Raw genomic sequence first — 23,781 nt, forward strand, 5'->3', positions numbered from 1 at the left:
TCACCTCACTCCAACCCCCAGGTTTGAAAAAAAGGGTTTAATTGAGGTTTGTTTTAGAAGAGTATTAGGAGGATTAAATGTAATGAACAATAAGAAGCTCATTTTAACTTCAAATAGTAGTAAATAATTTTTTATTTTAAAACTACAATTGGTTTTTGTTAAGCTAAAAACAACAATCACAAAGTTTGCTACTATTCAATTAGGTAGAGGGAGAAGGAGAATAAGGGATGAAATGCAAAAGATAGCAGCAAAATTGTCAGCCCTACCTCTTCCACTCAGCTCTGTGGAAACTGCTCTAGTATTTAAGGATTTTGCTTATAGGAAAGGGAAGTGCCGGTGGTTAGTTCCCACTGGACCTCCAAACTCTTGCATCATGAGGTGCCTCCAAGTGCACCTGGCAGAATTGTTTGGTGTTTCTACTGTGCACTCTGTGCAAGGGACAGCACGCTGCCAGGGGTCATAATCACATATCTGACAACAGCATTTTTAATTAGGTAGGCTGATGGAGCAGCTTAGAATATTTATGTGCATATACACGAGGGTCTTCCACAGATGGGTAGAGACAAGGGAATTTTTCAACCTTTCCATCATGGAGATCACTTAAGCTGTTAAATTTAATTTAATAACAGAACAGAGCTGAACTGCTTGGAACCCACCTGCTTGGAATCTCCTCACATAGTTGTATTTTATCCTGGGACTCAGCTTATCACCATGGCAATAGATACTACAACTGGTAACATGCACAAGTAGCAACAGCCAGGTACTAATTGTACTGAAGTCAACTTGTACGTGTCAGCCTCTTTAAGATCAGGACATTATACTGTAAGCATCTAAAGACAGAGGCCACAGTAGCTTTCTCTGCTCTGCACACATCTATTTCCTCACATAGAAATTTTCAAAGAAATAAAAAATCTTGTTATTGTTAGCAAATAGAATAAAAAAAATCAAATAAAAATAAAACAGTAACAACTCACAACACCCCCCCAAAAGAATCCTTAAGAGCTATTCAACATATAAATCAGTCAAAATTCCAGACTTTTCTTGAACTTAATGTCATTTGCTTTCTTCCAAGCAAACACTTACCTAACCAAAATATTCCAGCAGGAACAGCATGGGAAAGCACCTTGAAAATGGAGATTCTTTTAGTCAATAATGTCACCAGGAGCATGAGACCTAAGAATATGCAGAGCTCTGATCTGAAAACTATAATCGCCAAAGCTGAGAACCAAACGAACGGCCTTTGCTTTTGCTGTATCCAAAACGTCAATGCCAGGAGCACTGCAAAAAACAACAAGACAAACAAAAAACCCCCAAAACACATCATCCAACATACCGAACTATTTATTTTCTAAAAGGTAACACTCAATGCTATCTTCTTGTTCCTCTAGCTTCTCACCAATCCTCTATTGGTCTTCCTACCATTTCTAGTCCAGAAATTCTTCCTTTGCTAGAGAAATATAATTCCAAATAATTTACAGCTTTATACTGTTGATGCTTAAGTAATCAGGAAGTCTAACCACAGAAGGAACACATGGGAACTCTTTCTAGGCAGTATATTTAATAGCTATTGGTGGGGGGGGGGGGGGGGGGAAACAAAAACAAACCTTTAGGGAGTACTAAAAGCTTCTCAAACTATGATTCATAATTATTATTGCTCAATATCATTTGGGCAATTAGTTTATTCTCTTGGCTAAGTACATTCTATATTCATGGTAACACAAACTCATTTCAAACATAAAAATGAGACTACAGACTACTGCTGAGGGAGAAAGATCCATAAATTAATTTACATGATTAGGTGGGACACAGCATATGTCTACAGACTAAGTTGTCTCTACTTTTAGTTTAAATCTTGACATAGTAAAGTGCTCAGGATCCTAAGGAAAACCTGAAATATGAAGGTACAAAGTCATGAAACAACTTCTATTTTTTTAATATGCAGAAATTATCTGAGACATTACTAGACAGCTTATCTGACAATTCATCTGCTTTTGTTTCTCATTTCTCATCTATACAGGTTTTTACATCAACTTCACAATGTTATTAGCTGAACAACTTGCACTGAAGCATTTAGCGATTCAGTAAATATCTGTCACATGTGATTAATTTTCCTCTTCATCAGCTCTGGGGGAAAACTGTGTATGTACAGAGGGTTTGATTTTTGTTGTTTTTTTCAGTAAGTATAGAAGCTGCTGCATTTGTAAACAGTTTCAGCAGAGGAAGGTGGAGATGGCGCAGTAGGAATTTCTTCTACAATCCCACGAGAAAGTCCTTTCCTGTGCAGACCAAGTTCACAGGGTTTTTTTGAACTGCAGGTGTACCTCATCCCTTTTCATAGCTCTATGCTTTTTGCATTAGACACGTGTACTAGTTAATCAAAGCCATCTGACAAAACCCACATGTACTTAGATTCAATAAAACTTGATTAAACAGTCACTGTAAGTATAGATGATAAAAAGAGAAAGAAATCTCAAGCTTTCTAATCTTGTTATCACACAATTTAATCAAGTAGGTATGTTAATTTGGTCTGACCAAACCTTTCCTGTGCTTTAACTACTGATACATTTGAAAAAAAGTTTTAAATTTTTTTTTTTTCCCATTAAATACCTACCAAATGGAAGTGCAAACACATTAGGGAGGGTTCTTGTACAGTAAAACATCAAATGAAATTGAGTAACAGTGATGAGACAGAAGATTGATGCTGTAGTTGCTCCAAACTGTTTTCTAACTTCTTTCTGCAGCTTCCATAAGGTGTAAATCACACTGAGCCCCAAACTTCCTCGGACTATCAGGAGAATAAAAACAGGAATCAAAGAGTAGTATCAGATGGATCACTGATGAATGGACATTCTACATAATGTAACGGGAAGACATTCTGAAGATTAACACTTAGGATACCACAATATAACTACCTTCAAAGGAACAAAAAGCCGAACAAAACTCCATTTAGTTTATCTGTTCTTATCCACTTTTAATTTGTCTGGTAGTTCTGCACAAAGGTCAGTGCTTCCATGCTGAAGTTAACAATCCTTTCTGAAGTGTGCACGGGAGGGAACACTCTGAAGAGACCTGAGATACTTGCTTTTTCTACACTGCTTGACATCTGTTAGCACAGATTTTCTGCGTGCTGTTAGTTACTCTCCAAAGAGGGAGCTGAATGGCCATGCTGGCCCCAAGTACCAGAGTATGGGTTTTCCTTCACTGAGGAAAAGAATATCACAATTTAACTATTGATCCAAATGTACCAACAATGTTTTAACTGATGCTCTAATGGGTAACATCTCTAAGGATTTGAAGTTCTCATACCTATCAGCTGGGAATAAAACTTGGACATTCTTAGCAGGGAAAGTACGTAGATAGCCGGGCTGGAAAGAGCAGCAATAAAGATTGGTCCAAGGAACGTTCTTGGGACAACTCCAGGAAATTCATGATGGTCATACTGCAAAAAGGAGAATCTACTTAAAATAAGCAAATTAGAAACAAGGGAAATAAATCATATTCACACTGCATTTATCCTACAGATACTGCAGGGGATTGCCATCTTTAACACTGTCCAAAAATGAAGACATGATTTTCAATTTACCTTATCCAAGTCCAGCTGGTGGTACACCACATCATGGATAGCTTGTAGGTTAAAGCTTTCCTCCACTTTTGTAAAAGGACAGACAGTTAAATGAACAAAGGCCACCGCAATCAGCAGCAGCAGCAATGGGAATGACCGCCCACTTGAGCTCCTCTTCTGAGCCATTTTGGGTTTGAAATTCAGATATATTCTATTAGCCTTAAAAATAAAATAAAAATAAATTACATAAGTAGCATGGATGAAGCATACAACCAGAAAGAAAGATTGATAATGCACGGAAAATGTACTACAGCAGTCAAAAAGTTCAAACAAAGACTATTAAGACAAAAAATGCAGATTTTTTACTACATTTAATGAATTAAGGTAGTCAAAAATATATTCAGAAGCATTTCAGAATTTATGCCACCATCTGTAGATATGATTGCTTTAATTTTCACCTAAAAATCCTCAAGACAACAGGGACCCTACCTAAGAAAGTATATCCCTTTGTATTCCATACTGCCCCACTGCTGAGTGTACCTCATTTACGTCTGTGGTTTGTGGGACAGATAGCTTTGTAATTTACCCCCACTTTAACTGCATACTGGATCTTTCAAACTGCAAACATGATCTTTCCAACATACTCTCTTGTTTGTTAAGGGCTCTGTAAACAGTGGGAGAGAATCTACAAGGATGAGAAAATTTTGAGAACAGAATACTTCGGTCTCCGGAGTACTTTGAGTTTGCCAGCAGCTCGGTCTGGACTTGGCCAGAGGACAAATCCCCTCTGGCACTCAGACATGTCAGTATGACAAGAGACATTCTGTATCCCATACTTCACACTTCTACCTAGAAATGAAGGCCTCCTCTCCCTAGTGCTTCATTTCACAACACTGCTGAGCCATTCTTACAGAAATATTTATGTTGTATTTTATCATTATGATAAAATAATGTGTCCAGGTGATGCCAGAGCAAATCTATTTTGTGTTATTTTAATTTAAGCTTCCTAACTTTTTGTAAGCTTACAAGTTAATAAAATAGATTTTGATTATTATTATTCTTGCTCTGTTCTCACAGAGAAAAATTTGAAAACCAGCACTTTGGGGTTTTGGTTAGAGATGTTTTCTCCTGTGTTTTGGTCTAAGTAAGTCCATCAAACAGATGTAAGATAGTTGGCAGATTTCCTGGGATCACTTAGCAACTGCCTCCTAGTGCTACCTTTTCCTGAACTGATGTTTGTGCTGCTCATTAGTAAAATAGAGAACTCATGTTCCTTGTATTCACAATGAGCAAAATAAATCCTGAAATTTGTGTACTTCCTGTAAATTGTACGTATCTGCATATTATTTTAAATATCTCACTGACTGCATCTCTTTTTCTGATTGCTTCTGCTGCAGACTGTAACTGAAGCTCTAAGCCTGAGCTCAAAGACAGAGCCTTGTCAGGAGCCTAAACAAACCCTTTTTAACCTGTGCCCAGTAATACTTCTCTACAAGAATGGATAACCATGGCTTATGCTACAATAGAATCCTTTTTCACACAAGAGTAGGAAAAGAAGTATGGGATTGACACCAGGAAACCTCAAAAAGTGTCTGGCAAGAATTAAGTCCCTGCACAGGGCAATTTAAGTTGCACAAATTCTTGCTAAGTTCTAACAATAAATGCAGAAGAATCTCATTATTCTAGTCAAATTTAACTGAGGAGAAAAATGGACACTGAAGGGTCAATCCACTACTGCACACAGCAACACTGGCACTTGAGCAGCTCTTGCATATTCACCTGCAAGGTAGGCATTCCTGACTCCCATTTCATAGCTTCTTAACACTGCATATTTTAGGACCCAATAAATCCTTATAAAAGGATCCAAGTGCCAAGAACCTCATTTTTTTCCTTCTTAACTACATCATCTGCATAACAACAAGCTGTTACCATCACCTATAAATACTGCATTCATTATCCTCTGACCGATCTACAACACAGCCTGCTTCTGGTATCTTTAGCTGATAACCACATGAGTAATCAGTCCCCAACTTCCTAAATCAGAATGAAAGTGAAGCAACATATCCCACACATAGTTTATCACAAGCTTTTTTTTTCTTTTTTTTTTTTTTTAAATCTTGTTGACTCCAATCCTTTTGTCTGCCTGAAAAAAGCACGACAGCATACTTGTACATCTTGAAGATAATTACATGTTTTATAAATACTGAAATTCCCTGAAGGGAAACATTCTAGAAGATAAAAAATCAAAGCATGAAGACAACACCCAGGTTTCTGAGATAAAGCCTAACAAATTCAGTGGTCTTGTCAAGACTCAAGATAACTTGCTCTCTTGAAAATTGATGCTGACAAGCATCAAAATTCAAGCGAAATTTATCTAGACAGGTAGACACTGAATTTAATGATTAAAATAAATTTGCTGTATAAAAGCAAATACTTGCAATTACAGTTCTTTATTTTTAAATGCCAAAACCATAGAAACAGCTTTTCACTTAATAAAAATAATTTAATACTGAAGCTTCGAGGGATAATCATAAGCAATACACATAGCTTTGTCCATTGATTACATTCTGGCAACTTCAAAGAATCTTCCTCGGGCCTCTACAGCATAGCCACATTGACTCCCCCCCAGGAATCCACATCAAAACTGAATCATAGAAGAGCAGTGGTTTTTAAAACAAAGGATTCATCTTTTCCTAGGATTAAACTGGGTGGAAAAACAACCCTGGGTTTTCAAGTAAGAAAAAGAAAAAAGCTGAGATATTTCCATCAAAAATGGTTTGTTGCTGTATTTCAGTGGAAATACCATTAGTTCACATAGATTTTTTTACTCTTCCCGTGGAAAAACCTTAGGTTTTTCAGACATGCTTCAGAAGAGCTGTGATAAGAGTCTGGCAGCCAAACTGCATGTTAAATCTGTCTACAGAGTAATTTCACTCCCTCAAACGGAGGAATCTAAGCAGAACCACACAGAAGTGCACTCCAGCGCAAGGTCTTCCCTCTTAGGCTTGATCTAGCGTTGGCAAAACCCTTTTGTATTATCTTAAATTTTCATGGCTTTTTTCCTATGTTTTAATACCTCTTGCAAGTTTGATCTAGAGTTAGTACCTCAGTGAGGTCAGATTTAAATCTTTTAGTTGCTGGGATTGCTTTTTTTTTTTTCTTCTATTAGGAAAAAATTGCAGTTACTATTCTTACATACACTTCCTCATGAGTTTCGAGATCGGATAAAAAAAAAAAACCAACAAAATAAAAACTAAGAGGGGTGAAAAAAAGAAGAGAATTTTGAGGCAGGACAACAGTGTGGTACGCTAACAGACACAAAGATACGACCAAGCGATAAAGAAATGGCACTCTTGGGGCCGGGGAGGAATCATGCAGAATGCTCTCCACTGAAACCTACCGAAACCCAACCCGACCACCCTCCCCGCGCCCCCATCGTTCCCATCAGGGGCTCCCGGACCCCCAGCCACCGAGCCCGGCCGAGCCCAGCCCGGGGCGGGTCAGGTCGCTCCCGTGAGGGGCTCCACGAGGGCTTCGGGCCGAGAGCGAGCACCACCCGCCGCTCCCGCAGCCGCCGGCGCCGCCCCGAGGCCGCCGGGCCCCGCGGCAGGGCAGGCACCGCGCCCCGCGCACACCCCTCAGGAGGCGCCTGCCCTGCCCTGCCCTGCCCTGCCCGGCCGCGCTCCCTCCCGCCACGCCACAGCTCCCGCGCCCGGGAGGCGGAGAGCTGGGGCGGCCGCCCAGCAGCGCCCGGCGGGGCTCCCGGGAACGCCCTCTGGCCCGGCCGCAGCAAAGGCACGGGCAGCTGGCGGCTCTCCCGCCCGGCCGCCGCCCCATCCCTCCCCGCCTCCCTCGCCGCCGCCCCGCCGGCCCGGGCAGCGCCCGCCGCCGGTCCCGCACTCACCGCGCGCGCGCACGTGGCCGCCCCGCAGAGGGCGCCGGCAGCGCGCGAGCGGCAGCGCCAGCCCCGCGAGCACGTGACCGCCTCCCCCGCCGGCCATATTGGGTGAGGGCAGGGCACGCCCCCGGCAGCAGAAGGTCTCCGAGGCGGCTGCCGAGTACAAATGGCGGGCGGCTCTGAAGCCCCTATGGAGCCGGTGCCTGCCCTTTCTCATGATGGCGGCGACGCTCTCTCCAAGCGCTCTGCCCGCCCCCCGCCTAGCTCGCTGGGCACGCGGGGGGCTCCCATTGGTCCGGAGCGTGGCGGGCGCTGATTGGACCACGTCCCTTCGCTCCGCCGCCTCGACCAACGAGCGGCCGCGGCCGGGGCGCGCGTGGGGCTGAGGCGGAAATCTGAATGGAGCTCGCGGTCCGGCGGGGCCGGGGCGGGGCCAGCGCGGCCGCCGCTGCTGAGGGGGCTCGGCTGGGGCGGCCCCGCTCCGCGTCCGCGGTCCCGCGCCCTCGCCATGGGGCCCGGCCCCTCTCCGCGCCCGGGCCCCGCGCCGCGGCCGCCTCGCGTGGTCTTGGCCGTGCTGCTCTGTGCCGCCCTGTTGCTGTCGCTGCCTGTTCGCGGCGCCGGTGAGCGGCGGCGCTTGGCGTGCTCCACCTGCCGGGGCATCGTGGACAGGTTCAACCAGGTGGGCCGCGGGGTGCGGGCGGACGGCCCCGGCTGGGTCAGGGGCTCGCGGGGGCTCCGGACGGGTCGAGCAGCGCCGTCGGTGGCTCCGCGGCGGCGGCGAGCGGCAGCGCGGGCCCCACGGCGCGGGTCCGGCCGGCTGTGCCCAGGGGCCGGGCTGCGGGAAGCCTCGGCCGGAGCCGCGCTCGGGCGGGTCCCGCTCCGCCAGCGGTCGCGGCGCTGAGGCGGGTGGGTGGCAGAGCTCCTCCATCTTTCACACCAAAGGTGTTTTGGTGCTTTTTGTGCAAAAAGGCTGGCTCTGTTGGAGCGTGTCCAGCTCCGTAGGAAGTGCTGGTGGAAAGCTTCGTCCCACTTCGCTATCTGTTGCCACTTGCAGCAGCCTTACGTGTGGAATAGTAAATTCTGCGCCGGCAACGAGGCGCTGCTGCGCCTGGTGACCGGTGCTTTGTGCTCCCTATTCGCATATCGGCAGCTGCGGCTCGCCAGGTCACTTGAACTGCGGGGTTTTCTGCCGGGTGTCGACTGGTGGCATTGGCTGTGACTGCGGACAGCTGTGCTGGTCACCCTGTTGTGCGGTGGTGTGCCTGACTTACAACTTGGTGCACACCGGGCTGTTATCAAAGCAGAGTGAAGTAGAGCTTCTGTCCAAATGATAATAACTAATAAATTTCCTGAGAACTTGAGGAAGAAGGATGTAAAGTTTAATGCACGCATAGTTTTTGGTGTTTGGTTTTTTTTGTAAATTAAGACTGTAACATGGCTTTGTTTATACATTAGGAAAATTTAATCATGTTATGCTGTAACATACACTTTCTCACTTCTGTTGTCATTAGCTGTAGCTTTCACTTAGGAATTTGATCAGCAGCTTGAAAGCTCTACTGTGGTTTATGCATGGTGCTTTTCATAATTTCTGGATAAGTATTTGTTATTGCCCTTAATTTTTGTTAGAAACAAACCCTATGTAATTTCTGGTGCATTTCATTTGTAGGGTTTAGCAGATACAGCTAAAAAAAACTTTGGTGGTGGAAACACTGCTTGGGAAGAGAAGACGCTGTCAAAGTATGAGTCCAGGTAAGCTGTTTCAGTACTTCTCATTCAGTGAACTGTATTTTGTGTTCACATTAAATTACATTTTGTGTTCATTTCACTATACCGCTGTTTGTTTGGAACCTAAATATTGAACTTGGCAGCTAAGGATTTTCTTGTCCAAACCTTAAGTTCTTAATGATTATAATATTACATAACATTGTAATCTAAAGATTATAGTAAAGACTCAAGCACCTTATTATTGCCTCTATTTGCCTTATTTCTGAAAACAACAAAAAATATTTCTGTAATTAGTCATAGTAGTTTTTTTCCCTATTTACCAATAAAGTCTTAAAATATTGAATCTAAATAATGGTAAATACTTTATTGCTAGTCATAAAAGGCACCGAGTACTGAAATGCTTGATTTAGAATTAAAGCAGTATCTTCTCCCTAGAGTTGTCACTGTTTCAGTGCCAAAGAGAAGGCAGATTACTGTATGCCTGTTTGGTCAACCATGGAGAAAAGTAACCTGAATACCTTTCTTCTGTATTTCAAATTCATGTTTTTATCTTAGTTTGACAACTGAGATGTTTACTGTGAGATTCACATGCTTGTGTCAAATAAAAATACATTAAATTTATTGTTGATCATTAAAGTACTGCACTCCAATTTTCTGGCAAGCTAAAAATCTATCAAACCTACAATCTAGAAATATTGTAAATGCAAGCCAGTCACAGCGTTCTTGTGGTCGTTATTCTGGGTTTGGGTTTCTTTTTTGACTGAAGTAATTTTTTTTTAATTATTTGCTCTGATATTTGGTCATTTTGAAACTAATTCAAGGCACCCCATAAACCAATGAAATATTCTCACTGAAGTCTGGCTGCTCTATCGGGTCTTGAGTTGTATTGAACATTTAAACTAAATTTACTCTTTCCTTCTCTGCTTGTAGTGAAATTCGTCTTGTAGAGATCATAGAGAATCTGTGTGACAGTAGTAACTTTGAATGTAACAACATGGTAGAAGAACATGAAGAGCTTATAGAAAAATGGTGGTTCAAATTGTAAGTATCATTTTCTCGGTGGAGATCTTTGTGTGAAGAAATTATCTAAGAGGATGAACTAATAATGTTTAATGTTGTGCCTGAAAAATAGCAGTATGGGCAATTATTCATTGTCTTTCAAGAGTTGCCCTTGGGTGCAGCTGTTTTCAGTAACTTTTTGTATTATGTGCTATGTTTTTTTTGATTCCAGCAGTGTTGCACCAAAGCATCTACACTTGTTTCTTATACACTGGCTACTTAGTTACTTGTAGGGTGTCAAGGCAAACAAACATTGGAAAATTTTTTAATTTAATCCCTTATTTGTTTTCCTTTGTCACAAAACTGCAAAAGGCTCTTTGGATCTTGTGGTTTTTTTGTTTGCTTGCTTTTCTCCCTGACACTACATTTTGTTCTCCTGGCAATCAAAAAAATAATTGGTGCTAATCAGGGTAGAAGTTGGATCTCTTGTGGATGGTAGAGTAGCAGCTGACTTTTCTACCTGCATTTTAAGCTAAACTGGGATTTGTGTTATAGCTAAGCTTTTTGTATACCAGTCATAAATATAATTAGTGCATGGATGGCAGTGTAATGTTTACATTTCTTAATGTTTAGGTTTTTTAGTTCCAAACCACATTTCTTCTAAGTATTTTTCAGTAATTTAGACTGTCAGCACTCCTAATTAGCCATTATAATGATTCATAACTGGAGAGGGCTTTTTGATACTCTAGTTTCTTCTAAATGACTATCCTTTTACCTAACTATAGAGGATTGTATATATGGTAACATGTAGTGAAGGGAACAGAGTAGAATAGCAGAGCAGAAAATAGAATATTTCACTTGCAAGGAACCTAAAATGATCACTTAGTCCCACTGCCTGACTGCTTCAGGGCTGATCAAAAGTTAAAGCATGTTGTTAAGGTCATTGTCCCAACACCTCTAAAACACTGACCGGCTTGGGGCCTTCACCACCTCTCTAGGAAACCTGTCCCAGTGTTTGATCACCCTCTTGGTAAAGAAATGCTTCCTAATGTCCAATCTAAACCTCTCCTGGTACAGCTGTGAGCCCTTCCCTTGTGTCCTGACATTCAGTACGACAGAGATTGGCACCTCCTTCTCCCCTTTCCCTCCTCAGGAAGCTGCAGAGCCAATGAGGCCACCCCCTGCACCTCCTTCTAGACAAGCACAGAGTCCTTAGGTGCTCCTCATAGGACATGCCTTCCAGAAAGGTAAACTGTGCAACCCAGAGTCTTTAATTTGGCTAAAATTCGCAGAACTGGAAACTAGAAAATTTGGCATAGTAAACTTCTTAAAATAATCAAAATAATTCACAGATTACATTGTGTTTTGGAAAGTTTCTGTATTTGATACACTTTTTGAGTGCGTGCAATTGATTGTTTGCCTTCTTTTCTTTAACCTGCAGTATCCAAATGTCATTCAGTTTCTGTGGTAGTTTCCAAAGACTGTTCTTTTGCCCATGAATACCTTCGGCATTTTTTACAAGATTTTTTTTTTTGTTACATAAAGGGTGGTCAATCACTGAAACAGGTTCCCCACTGCACCAAGCCTGTCAGAGTTCAGGAATCATCTGGAGGACACTCTTGCTCACATAATTTAGTGTAGGAAGTCCTGAGAGGAGCAGGGAGTGGATTCAATTAATTGGGGCTGTGTGCTGGTGCTCAAGCAGCACATAACTAGCTTCTTAATTTTAAAAATGTCTTTTAAAATAATAATCAATGCTAAAAAAAGGAGAAATTTTAACCCTATCATCAAGTGGCCAATAATTTGAACAAATGTTAATATCTCTTCTGTATACTTGAGATAAAGCTACAGAAATCATCTATAAGAGAAAAGCATAAGTAAGACTGTCTAAACTGTATATAAACTTCCCTAAAAGTAAGGTGTTTAAAAAATGGCCTGTGCACATGTATGAGAAGAATTGATTTTATTGTTGCTGTTATTTCACTCTTTTCTTAAATATAATTTATAGAATTTGAGTACAGGTTGTTAATAGTATTGTATTTTAAAAGCTATGTTTTCAAGTTGGAGGACTTCTAGAAATTGATTTCTGAAATCTTCAGAGGATTTAGGTTTCTAATCTGTCATGTGCAATAGGTTTCTCTCCTGTGTTGTGCTGGACCAGTTGTGTGAGCTGGCTTTTAAAGAATCTTTGTTCCTTTTGTTTGTAAATTAATGTCTTTCATATACAGAAAGAAGAAGTATCCAGATTTGTTTAAATGGTTTTGCATTGAAACAATAGAAGTTTGCTGCCCTGCTGGAACTTATGGACCTGATTGCCTTGGTAATTTTTCTTCTGAAAAATTCAGTAGCAAATACAGTTATTTTTTACCTGTTTGTTTCAGTCTTTACTGTCACAGACAAATATGTGATATATGATATTTTGTATGAGACACAGGCTGCTGTGTAGTATGTACCTGCTTTCTGCCTTATAGTTGAGTGGCTACCTTGTGAACATCCTGCCTGAATAAAAGTCTTCTGGGCATGTAGTAATGTACTAAGCTGTCAACGGTTCCAACATGTACAGAAACAATCAATCTGATGCTAATATCCACACTTGACCCATCCTTAAAGGCTCTCTGTAACATGAAGTCTGTTGTTTAGGTGGCCTTGCAGAATCTGTGTAGACAAGAATCCTTGACCAGTTTCAAGAGTAAAACAACCCAAATGCTGCTGGAGTCTTAACTTGCCACTGAGGATAAGTTAAAAAGGCAATGAGAAAAATCCAGTAAAAGTAGGTGGCAGGTGAAAGTAAGGTCTTTGCAAAAGTGATGAGGGATATCTGAAGCTGGTAAAATTTATAAATCTCTAAAACTTTGAACCTTATTAAGAGATTGATTTTGGCCACTTAATATATTGGTAAAAATTAAGTCCCCATCCCTATATTGATCTAAATGATAACTGGTAGATTTTTACAAATGTAATATGAGCCTTCTCAGAGATCCAGAAAAAAAAAATTATTCAGGAAGCTGGGAAGATAAATACAATTTTAAGCCATGGTCTATATCCAAAATCAAAATGATAACTGAACTTTCCTGGAGATTGTATTGGATTTCCCTTATACTTGGATATATTATTAAGCATTGCCTTATTGCAAAACTTTTGGTTACTCTTAAGGGTGAAAAAGACTTTTGGAAATTATATCCTGCTTTAGTGTGACTTTTTAAAATTAATTTTTATTTTCTGTGAAGAGAGAGGGCCTTTGGGGGCTTGTGTCTGAGAATAGAAAGTTATTTCCTTAAGTGTCCGATCTAAAAATATGTTTGATGCTTTTTTAGCTTGTCGTGGTGGATCAGAAAGACCTTGCCATGGAAATGGCCACTGTGACGGTGATGGTACCCGAGGTGGAGATGGCTCATGTAGCTGTAAGAAGGAGTACACAGGACAGTTTTGCTTGGAGTGTTCTACTGGTTACTTCAGTTCCTTGAGAAATGAGACACATTCTGTTTGTACAGGTAACAAAGTCTTAACATATGCTTATATCTTTGTGTTACTTCCTCAATTTTTGCAAGCAAAACTAGAAATATTTGAAACTAACAAATGTAGGAACAAAGCACAGTTTGGTCAGCTTTAAGCATAATAGACATGCCAGTCACTTTAGTGGAATTCTAAGATTTTGCTAAGTCATCTTTACACATTGCCCTTGGTTTTAAATTTGTTTTTTCTGCTTTAAGAATAAGAATTTAAAAAAGATTTCCTTCTCTGCTTTCAAAGTACTGTTAAAATCTTGAGCTGAAATTACTACATACTGGACTGCTTTAAAAGTTAAGTTTTCCTCATGTCTCAGATGAGCTTAAATGGAATTAATGGAAAACAGTTAATCTGTACTGCAAACTACTTAGATTCCAGTTAGATATGCCTAAATTTAATTTTGAAACAAAGTCAGGTCATAGGAGTAAAATTTTACATTGATCAGATTTTCAATTCTTCTTAGACCCTTGATGAGATTCTGCAACAGCTGCATCCTGACTCTGGGGTATAATAAGATTGTTTTTCAGTAGTCTGTATTGGTTTTTTTTTTTTTTTTTTAATCTGGTTGTGTTGTAATTCTTCTTTGATTTGTTTTAGATGACAATATATAACATACACGTTACATAGGGTATGTTATATAGGCATGTTATATATATATGTATACAATATGTATATACAGCTGGATTTCTAGTGCAGTTCCTTCTGAAGGTCTTCAGAGTTAATTCACTTCACACATAGCTCTCATAGCTAGTTGCTAACATAAGTTGTGTGAGGAGTCATTTGGTAGGGAAGTGCAGAATCTGATGTTTAAACTTGTGTGCCAGCCTTGAGGGGCTGAGCTAAGTTTGCCTTCCTGATCTCCTTATTCCAAATATTTTAGAAATTGGACCTGCCACTTCTAGTCACTAGAATTTCATGACGGTGTTTTCAGTGGTGCAAATAACTGTAATTGCTAGGTTTGGTTTCCATTGGTATTTTGCAGTTGTTTTGGTGAGATAGCTGCATGTTTCTAAATTAAATCTTGATTTTATGGAGGTAGTGTCTTGTGAATGGGAGTTTCAAGCTGCTAAAAAATGATGGCTTCCACTGAATCCTAAATGAAGTTTTCTCTGAGAGTTTGTGTGGCCGAACTTGTCTTGGGATCTCTCAACAAAACTCAGGTTGACGTTTTCTCCTCTCAGCCTGTCATGCTGCCTGTAAGACTTGTACTGGTTCAAGTAACAAGGACTGCCAAGATTGTAAAGAAGGCTGGATTAAAAATGGAGATGGAGCTTGTGTGGGTGAGTAATGCCTGGCAGACTTCAAACAGGTTTTGTAGTAACACTGGCTAGTCAGATTAGATGGCATCACTTCCAAGTTTTATTTTATTTTATGGAAATGATCTGTCAGTTTAGATTGCTACAGTTTTATTAGTCTCTTTCTTCCTAACTTGCTTCATGTTGCAGGAAAGTAGTATTTTCTCACCACTGATTGCCTGTTGATGATAGTTACCTTTATTATACTGTTCATTATATGTCATTTTAGTTTAATGGAACTCATAGAGCAGCAAGTGGGGTGTTTCTTTTCAGACTTGAGTTTTCTTGGTGTTTATTTGAATGCTAAACAATGTCCTGCTCTTGACTTGAAGTTATTTTGTCAATTAGTAGAAGATTTGTATAAACTTAACTACGTATTTTGTACTAATTGCATATTTACCTCCACATAACTTTGTTGTAAATGCTCAACCCTAATAGAGTTCAAACACTTCACTAAAAGCAATACATGCTAACTTTTTGTGTTGTTGGACAGAAATACCAGGAGACATCAAGCTCAGTGCTTCCATTAATCTCTTACCTGTTTCTATCTTAGCATTTAAGTTGGTTTACAAAGAGATAAGTGTGAATGCAGGAAAAATGTGAATACTAAAAATACTCCCAATGCAGGAATGCACTAGGGGAGAGTAACACATTCTGTTTTAGTGGTTGAATTTGACCCTTTAAAGACCTCTAACATAATGCCCGGAAACAGTGTCTTAGAAATTATGTGAACACTGCTTCCTTTTCAAAGTGCCAGTGAGAACTGGTTTTGAATTACAGTTCTTGCAATACCTGCTTAGGCAACCACTGAGCACTCCCAGGGCGTTTTTAAGATGCTTTGGTACTGTCCTCTATACAGCTGAGTTTTTTTCCAGATAATTATTGCCACTAATGAAATATAAATCAATTGAGTAATCAGTAGGAATGATGGGTGCAACAACAGGATGACAGTGACAGCAATGACAAGAAAGGGACTGAAATAGCCTTCTTTCTTTGAATTTTTAATGAACTATTGTTGCACCCTTTCCTCAAAATCATAAGGCTTGCATGTTTTAACTCTGCAGTAGAATTGTTTTTCAGTCTGACTGGTCCTAATCATAACTTGGTTTGTTTCAATTTGCTTTCTGTAGAATACTAAGAGGTGCATGTACGTGCAGTAGTATAGTTTTTTTAGTCTTATAAAAAGCTCTGTAACTTGGTAACATAGGAGTACAGGAGAAAATAGTGTTCCAGAGCGATAGTGTGTCTGCTTGTTTGTTATGATATTTGCATAAATGCATGACTTCAAAATGGCAGGGATTGCAGATATCCTGGAAGTTTATTTAGTATGAGCTCTTGAATTTCTCATACATCTCATACGTCTCTTATTACAAAGCATATGAGAATCAGTTTTGATTGTCTAATACAGGTTTAAGCTGAAAAAAACAGTGTATGTTACTGTGCTAGTTCTGGGTGTACCATGTTGCATGCCTGACCCCAAATTCATTGCAATAAATATTCTCAATAGCATTCAAGTATTAATCTCTCTATTTAATCATTACTACTATTTTAAGTAACTTGTCACTTTTTATCTTCAGATTTAGATGAATGTGCTACTTCTCCTTGCAAAGATCACCAGTATTGTTTGAACACAGATGGATCTTTCTCATGCAAAGGTTTCTTTTCAATCTTCTTGTTGTGTTGTACTATCTAGAATCCTAAACTAATGCTAGAGGTTATGCTTAGAAAATGCCTGATGGGTATTTGGTACAGTGTGGTCTATCCTCACTGGTCACAGGGAGGATGAGGCTTTAGACCTATTGTATGAGGAAAACAAGGGATTTCTGGTTATTTCTCCTTGGCTTTTTTGAGACCCTTCAGCTCTGGGACCTCCAACATAAGGAAGGCATGGACCTGCCTGAGTGGGTCCAGAGGACAGCTGTGAAAATCTTGATCAAAAGGGTCACCTCCCCTATGAGGACAGGCTGAAAGAGCTGGGATTGTCCATTCTGATCAAGAAAAAGCTCCAGCACCTTTCAGTACCTAAAGAGACATACAACAAAGGTGGAGAAGGACTTTTTACGAGGGCGTGTAGTGGACAAAACAAGGGGAATGGATTCAAGCTGAAATAGATTAGATTAGATATTAGGAAGAAAATCTTTACTATGAGGGTGTTGAGGCACTGGACCTGAGAAGTTATGAATGCCCTGTCCCTGGATGTGTTCAATGACTGGTTGGATGGAACTCGGAGCTACCTGGTCTAGTGAAAAGCATCCAGCCTATGGCAGGGGGGTTGGAGCTATATTATCTTTAAGGTCAACTTCTATCCCAAGCCATTCTGTGATTCCTTGTGTGGGTAAGCTGTCTGGTTTTAAGGGAAGTTTAATTTTAAACCCCAGATACACAATTTTTTTCTTATGCACAAAAAATATTAAAGATAAATATTTTATCTTTAGCATGTGATGCCAGCTGCGTAGGTTGCATGGGAGAAGGTCCTGAAAAGTGTAAGACCTGTGCATCTGGATACATGAAGGAAGATGAGGCGTGTACAGGTTGGTGGATTTAGCAGTACCTGGTAGAATGCTGGTTAGCTCGCTCTTGGTTAACCATGCTGAGGAGCTCATAAGTGCATTCACATTTGTGTGTTTCAGCTTTCATGCCTGTCAAAGTGAACCCAGTTGTTCTGATATTAGCTGCAAAGACATTTTCAATAAATTACTTTATATTACTGAGCTGATATGCTTGACAAGACTTAAAGTGAATCACTGGTACAAAAGAACAAGGTATTTTATAGTAGCTTCAGGAAACAGCTACATGAGTCTTTTGTCAGTTACTTGCCACTTTGTCAGATCTGTGTTTCTATTCATTTTGTAGCAGAAAGGGAGGCATTGTGATAATCCATCAATGTCCAAATTCAAATTATATTCATTCTTAGTGAATTATAACTTGAAATTAGACTTCTTCTGTGGGAAAGAACAGGACATAAGCATAATCTGAAGTAGCTGTTAACTGTGATGATGTAGTATTTACAAGCTCTGTTCCCTTTAGCTATACTTTGATGGCATAAATAGAAAATGACTGTGAGGGAAATGTTCAGTGGGTCAAGACAAATTGCCTAATTGTGACAAACGTAACTACTTAATACATTTCTCCGTACAGGGATTTGCAAAACATTAAAAAACAACAGTACTGAGTGTTATCTGAGTAACTTTGAAACAGTCCAAATCATGAAGAATTAAATGTCTTGCAGCAGCATTCTACTTCTCAGTGTTTTTCATATTTGAGTAGACTTTTGTTTATATGACTGAGCACAAATAAGGTTTATAACAAAATAACAGCAGTGGACTCTTTCTTTTCCCCTGTGCTATCTCTAGATGTAGATGAATGTAACCTTCCTGAAAAGGTCTGCATGAAAGAGAATCAAGACTGTGTTAATACATCAGGTAGTTACAAGTGTGTATGTTCAGAAGGGTTTGAAGATAAGGATGGAACATGTGTTCAAACTGTAAAATCAGGTAAGTAACTTTTCAGGGACTATAAAAAAAGTATGCTGTATCAACAACTTGGAGTTTTATGCAAATCTAAGGGTCTAGTTACTTGTAAATCCCTCTACATTATTTCTCATCTTCATGTAGCTATGATCTGTATCAATAGTTTATATTGTAGGCTACACTCTGATGTGTGTTTTTTGCCTAAAGATAGTTTCTGTTTTTAAACATTCTGTTCTTGTGATGCTACATTTCTGCTTAACTCAAGGTTGTGTTTTTAAGTTACTTAAGAGTCTGGCTTTTTTACATAAAATGAGCTATCAAATTTCTGCTGTCATAAAAATGAGCTTGTCCTCCCTACTTCTTTCCTTTGTCATTAATTGTAGTGACATAAGGGTTTGTCTGATTGCATGTAATCTTCAACTCACTGAAATCTCAAAAAAATTACATATTGAAAAAATAATTACAAATTCTATTTGCTGGATAAAAAAGCTGAATGTGTTTATTTTGTGATCATGTGAGTGCCAGAGCTGGCGTTAAGATGAAAATGGGGAAGATCTGTCAGTCATAGGGAACTGTTTAGCTTCACTTAAATTATAACTTTAGTCAAAAAAATTCAACTATCATTCTTTTCTAGGATGTATTGACCCATATGGACTGAAGTACATTCATTAAATGCTCTGTTACTCCATTTAGGCCTCTTTAACAATTCCAAAGAGAAAGATGGGTTATTTTGCAATAACAGCTGTAGGAGAATACATGAGAGATGCCTAATATCATACTTTTTCTTTCTACTTCTTAGCTTGTTTGGGTGGTTTTTTTTGTCCTCCCATTTCCATCCCCAAGACTGATATTTCATCTTGTACTAAAATGTTGTATTGGTAGATATTGCATTGCTCAAGGCTACTCAGTTCATTCCTTTTACTCTCAGTGCTCACTGTTATTAATCCTATAGAACCAGTTACATACTTCTCTGATACAGATATGCAGTGTATCAGATACTGCCTTTGTTAACGTGGTCTGACATTTTGAGACTAAAAGTAAAATAAAAGGTTGACAAATTGGCTTAGTTTTTTTTGTTTAAATAATGTTTTTACCAATATAATAAAATTGCTCTGCTTTTCTACAAGTTGTTTTAACAGCTGAACTGAGCAGTTTGTACTATAAAAGCAATTCTTAGTAAGACTTGCCCTACTTTTTCAAATACGGAAACTACTACTGACAGGATGTGTGGAAAGGGGGAAATTCACTGTGAATAGCTGAAAACAAAAGCCTAGAACAGAAGTGCCTGTGCTGATATTTTTTTCCTTCCACTAATAGTACAATACCAATTCATTTGAAAAATTTTGTTTGCACATAGTAAATAAATACAAGCTTATGGTGCACATAGGTGTAATATATGGTTTAATTGCTTTTCTTGTCTTGATAAATACATTAATTTGGGTTGCTCTTTAAAAGAATCATAATTTCAAAAATCACAGTTATATGATTAATTATATATATAATTGATAATAGATTTGTATTCTAATTGTGCTATTTAACTTCACAGGAGAGGAAGCAGAGAGTGAAACAACTGAGCCTTCACATACTGAACATGTTGACTTATGATCTGCATTCAGAACCAAAAGACATTCCTATCTAAAGTTTAAATTATTGGACTAAGCCTCTGCTAGCTGACATACTGTGGAAGTGGTATGAAATATGCAGGTTGCCATTAAGACTTTTTTTTTAAATGGTGGAAACCTGCTCTTTAAGCTGCATTTCTTTATTCTTAAATCCCACTTTTTATATAATTCTTCAAAAACAACACTCTAGATGGGTTAGTATAAAATTTGAATGAACATAACACTGTACCCAGCAACTGTAAACAACTTGCAGGCTTCTCATTCTAGTGCCTACTGAAAACTGTTTTCTTCTGGAAGAATATAGTTGCACTTCATAATTCAAGGAAAATTTAGATGGAAGTTTGTTGTTTCTAATCATGAGAAATATTTATGTAATTGAAATACAGCTTTTGGAAATTGTCAAAGGGAGTCTCTCTGGGGGGGAGGGAAGCACTGTTCCCTTAAACAAAATAGAATGCCTAATATTCCATTCAATAAAGGTGTATTTTGTTGGAATGTGCCTTAAAATTTTTAAGATGTTAATACCTTGATGTGCTGTCATGCCTATTTTTATTTTAAGTCAATGAACATACCACAAAAGCAACCCAAACAACCCTCAAAAAACCACAACCCCAGAGACTTGTAAACTGTATTTCACTTCAGCACTGAATTCAAGCACTCAGTTGTATTGGAATATACATTAAATAAAAACCCCAACAACATCCTTTCTCTCACACACATTTTCCTCTAAAGGAAGAATTATGTCAACTTAACTTTTCAAAGGCAGGTGAACAGGTCTCTGACAGATACTTGCATCAACTATGTAAACTAGTTTAGAAGGTGATGAAAAATAGGTTTAGCTAACACATGCCTGCAATGGCTCGTAGTTATTATGTGAGTGCTCTCTAGAATTGATGAATACAGGACTTTCACTACAACCTACTGCTGTGTCTAATAGCTTCCTGTCTATGCTGAGCAACTACAATCAATTTTTCATCTTGTATCTTGTGCCATTTCAGAGGGAAAGCTTATAAGCATAGCATAGATAAAATTCCTATGTGTTGTCTCTAAGCTTAAAGGCAAGTATGAGAGCTAAAATGGATATATCCTGGACACTGTCACAGCTGTAAATAAGATAAGGACCATCGACGTACAGTCTGGTGGAAGTGAGTAAAGTTTAGAATACATTGTGGTGCTGGATACAAGGAGTTGTAGAATACAGCTAAGAAGAGCATAGTTCAGGCTTAACTATGAAGTTTGAAACAGAATTCTGAGGTCAGGGGACATAAAAAGGCTGTGACATGGGATTTACCTATTCTGTTGAGCAGTAAAGATCAGACATGTTCGATATACTTCTAAGACTTTTGTTCAAGCTAAGTCACAGTTCAGTTTATGAACAATGCCTGGAGGATTTGTATGTGTGAGAGATACCTAGGGTGAATATTGTACAAAATGTCATTCTGTTGAATTCCTATGTTAAAAGCTGCCTAAGCTGTTCTTGTGCATGGTAGTTTAAATACCTAGTGGTGTTAAGGTATCTGTAACAGTTTGCTTTAACTATGTGTCTAGATGTTCCTTAATTTGCCAGTTAGAATATGAAATCTTCAGTGCTTTCTCAGTTATAATTGTCAAATATGGGCCTATTTGCCACAAAATCTTACAAGTTGGAGGGTAGGCATTGCATTTGATGAGTACTAAACCAAAGGCAGGAAAAGGTAGGCAGTTTGGGAAGCACAAGGAATACAACTCAAGGATCTTTAGGGTTTTTTAGTACAGGTGGAGCCGGTTACAGTACTGTTAGTCCCTAAGGATCCTTCAGGAGCGTAGCTTCTCTGTGTTACTCACATTTAACTCCCAGGTATTGCAGGCTGTGGTATGAATGGTTGTTAATATAAGAGGAAATGTTGGTACTGTTTAGAAACTACCATCAGCTCACACTCAAGAGAATTGTCTGTGGAGTACAAACTCTTCTATTAATGTTCCAAGCCTGAAATAATGCTTCCCTATGAAGAAGAACTTGCTACTCTTAAGTTCCTTTCAACTTGGGACTCTGGGGGGAATACCTGATGAGGTTCTTAAGTACATTGTGGAAGCATTTGCTTCCCATCTGCCAAAACTTTGGACAGAAAGCCTTAACCGAATTGTCTTAGTTAAGCTCAACTCTGAGATGAACTGATAAAAACCAAGAATTTCAAGAATTTGTTTTTCTGTGGTGATAAAGAGGAGAAACACTTCCTCACCTGACCTGCAAAAGTAATGAGTAGTCTGATACAACCAGACTGTTTTTCAGTTCTGGAGAAAAATGCTTTCAGCTTTCCATTACCAGAGTAGAACCATCAATCAGAATGTTGTTCCCTACAAAACATACAGATGTAGTGCCTGGGTATTAGGAGTCACTAATATTCTATTCTCCTCAATTCTCCCATTCTCCTGCCACCAAATATAGGCACATATTGCTCTGCATTAAATTATTGTGGAGTCCAGAAAGGTGAATTCAAATATTTAGAGCTTTCACTGAAGGAATATTGGCCATGGTATGTATGTGATAAATATTTAGTACTATGCTGCTGTCTTCTGCCCTTTTGATGCTGAGTTTTTAAAGAGTTAGTTCCCTTGTTTTGTTCTGTATTCTCCTTTTACTTCTTCAGACTATAATTACTGCTCCATTTTAGAAGGTGAAACTAAAAATTATTTTGACTGAACTTAATCTTCCCGCTCTGCCTTGAATACAGTGGGGATTGGATTCTGAGTTGTCTTGGGTTTTGCCCTTTATAATCAGAATTGAGGGGGATGGAGGAGTAGGATTTGAACTGATTAGCAGAAGCTAGCAATGAAGGTAAAGTGCATTTTGTTAACCAAGCCAGTCAAGACTATCAATACTTTCTACTGTATATGATAATATTCTGGTGCTAAAAAAAAAGTGAGCTGTTCCCATTAAATTTTTCATTGCATTGTAAGGATGTCTGGTTATGTGGTAGAAGAGTTTGTACTTAGGGTTGTCTGGATGACCAGGTCTCATGTCCAACTATACAAATATGTTGGTAAATACTTCAGAAGTGGTCTGAGATATCCAACAAACAAGATTTGTGTCTCAGTGAAGTGTTGGTTACTGGCAGCTTGGTTGGTGAAGTGGTAGGTACTTTTGTAATAAGTACCAAGGTGAACTTTTAGACCCACATCTATGATGTATTTTGTAAACTTTGTGCTGTGATACCAAACTGGAAGCAGTATCCATTTTCCTAGATTGTTTTTCTACTACTTTGGGGTTTCTTGACCTAAAACTAAGTGGTTTTTTGCTATGGGAAATAGTACTCAATAATGTGTCTAGGCACTTAAAAGGACAAGATCTTCTTGTGTGTGATAGCTGGACTCCATGGAAAGTCCAGAAACACTTTCCAGGAGCAAACAAACTTAGAGACCTTCATGTTTCAATTAAGGCTCTAAATAAGACCAGGAAAGCAGTCTCAAATATGCAGCACCAATACGACAATCCTGCAGTGCCTAAAATTAGAAGTCAAGGTATGTGCTGAAATGTTTTCAGCTAAACATTGGCACATAATACTGAATATTTTCTTTGATGTGAATTCCCAGCATGTCTGTAATAGACACTGGGTTATTTTCAAAACGTGATACTATCCATTCCTAAATAGGGCAAATGAATTCTCTTTTGCAGAACACCTTGATGTCTTAGGTAATTCAGGAAGTCAGTGATCACATGAAAGGG

The 23,781-nt window shown here is 39.3% G+C and overlaps 2 protein-coding genes across 5 annotated transcripts in view; one reads left to right on the forward strand and one right to left on the reverse strand.

The window, feature by feature from the left end:
• The window catches only part of ALG12 (ALG12 alpha-1,6-mannosyltransferase), a 29,836-nt gene extending 22,324 nt beyond the window's left edge, over positions 1-7,512 (reverse strand). For 2 of the 4 annotated variants that reach the window (XM_085568972.1, XM_085568970.1), the window contains exons 1-5: positions 6,963-7,512; positions 3,584-3,781; positions 3,307-3,439; positions 2,612-2,785; positions 1,084-1,278 (exon numbers count right to left, since the gene is read on the reverse strand). In XM_085568972.1, coding sequence (XP_085425098.1) covers positions 1,084-1,278; positions 2,612-2,785; positions 3,307-3,439; positions 3,584-3,781; positions 6,963-7,007 — 745 coding nt within the window. In that variant the 5' untranslated portion in view covers positions 7,008-7,512. Of the gene's footprint in view, positions 1-1,083; positions 1,279-2,611; positions 2,786-3,306; positions 3,456-3,583; positions 3,782-6,962 lie in introns of all 4 variants that reach the window. The other 2 variants (XM_021555236.4, XM_085568973.1) reach the window with 2 other exon arrangements.
• A 392-nt stretch (positions 7,513-7,904) lies between these two features.
• Positions 7,905-20,573, forward strand: CRELD2 (CRELD disulfide isomerase 2). Its single transcript, XM_021555228.4, has 10 exons — positions 7,905-8,139; positions 9,127-9,209; positions 10,116-10,226; positions 12,413-12,504; positions 13,499-13,675; positions 14,873-14,971; positions 16,564-16,641; positions 17,422-17,517; positions 18,340-18,480; positions 20,003-20,573. Exons 1-10 carry the CDS (start codon positions 7,969-7,971, stop codon positions 20,059-20,061), a joined length of 1,107 nt encoding a protein of 368 aa, XP_021410903.1. The 5' UTR covers positions 7,905-7,968; the 3' UTR covers positions 20,062-20,573.
• The last annotated feature ends 3,208 nt before the right edge of the window (positions 20,574-23,781 follow it).

This window comes from Lonchura striata, chromosome 1A, assembly GCF_050655825.1.
Source record: "Lonchura striata isolate lonStrDom1 chromosome 1A, ASM5065582v1, whole genome shotgun sequence".
Classification (NCBI taxonomy): Eukaryota; Metazoa; Chordata; class Aves; order Passeriformes; family Estrildidae; genus Lonchura; species Lonchura striata.

What these genes read in the sequence shown, in the direction of transcription:
- CRELD2 (XM_021555228.4), top strand. Translation starts at nt 7,969, where the DNA reads ATGGGGCCCGGCCCCTCTCCGCGCCCGGGCCCCGCGCCGCGGCCGCCT. An exon ending in TTATGGACCTGATTGCCTTG is followed by an intron (nt 12,505 to 13,498) that starts GTAATTTTTCTT and finishes ATGCTTTTTTAG; the next exon opens with CTTGTCGTGGTGGATCAGAA. An exon ending in TGGAGATGGAGCTTGTGTGG is followed by an intron (nt 14,972 to 16,563) that starts GTGAGTAATGCC and finishes TTTTATCTTCAG; the next exon opens with ATTTAGATGAATGTGCTACT.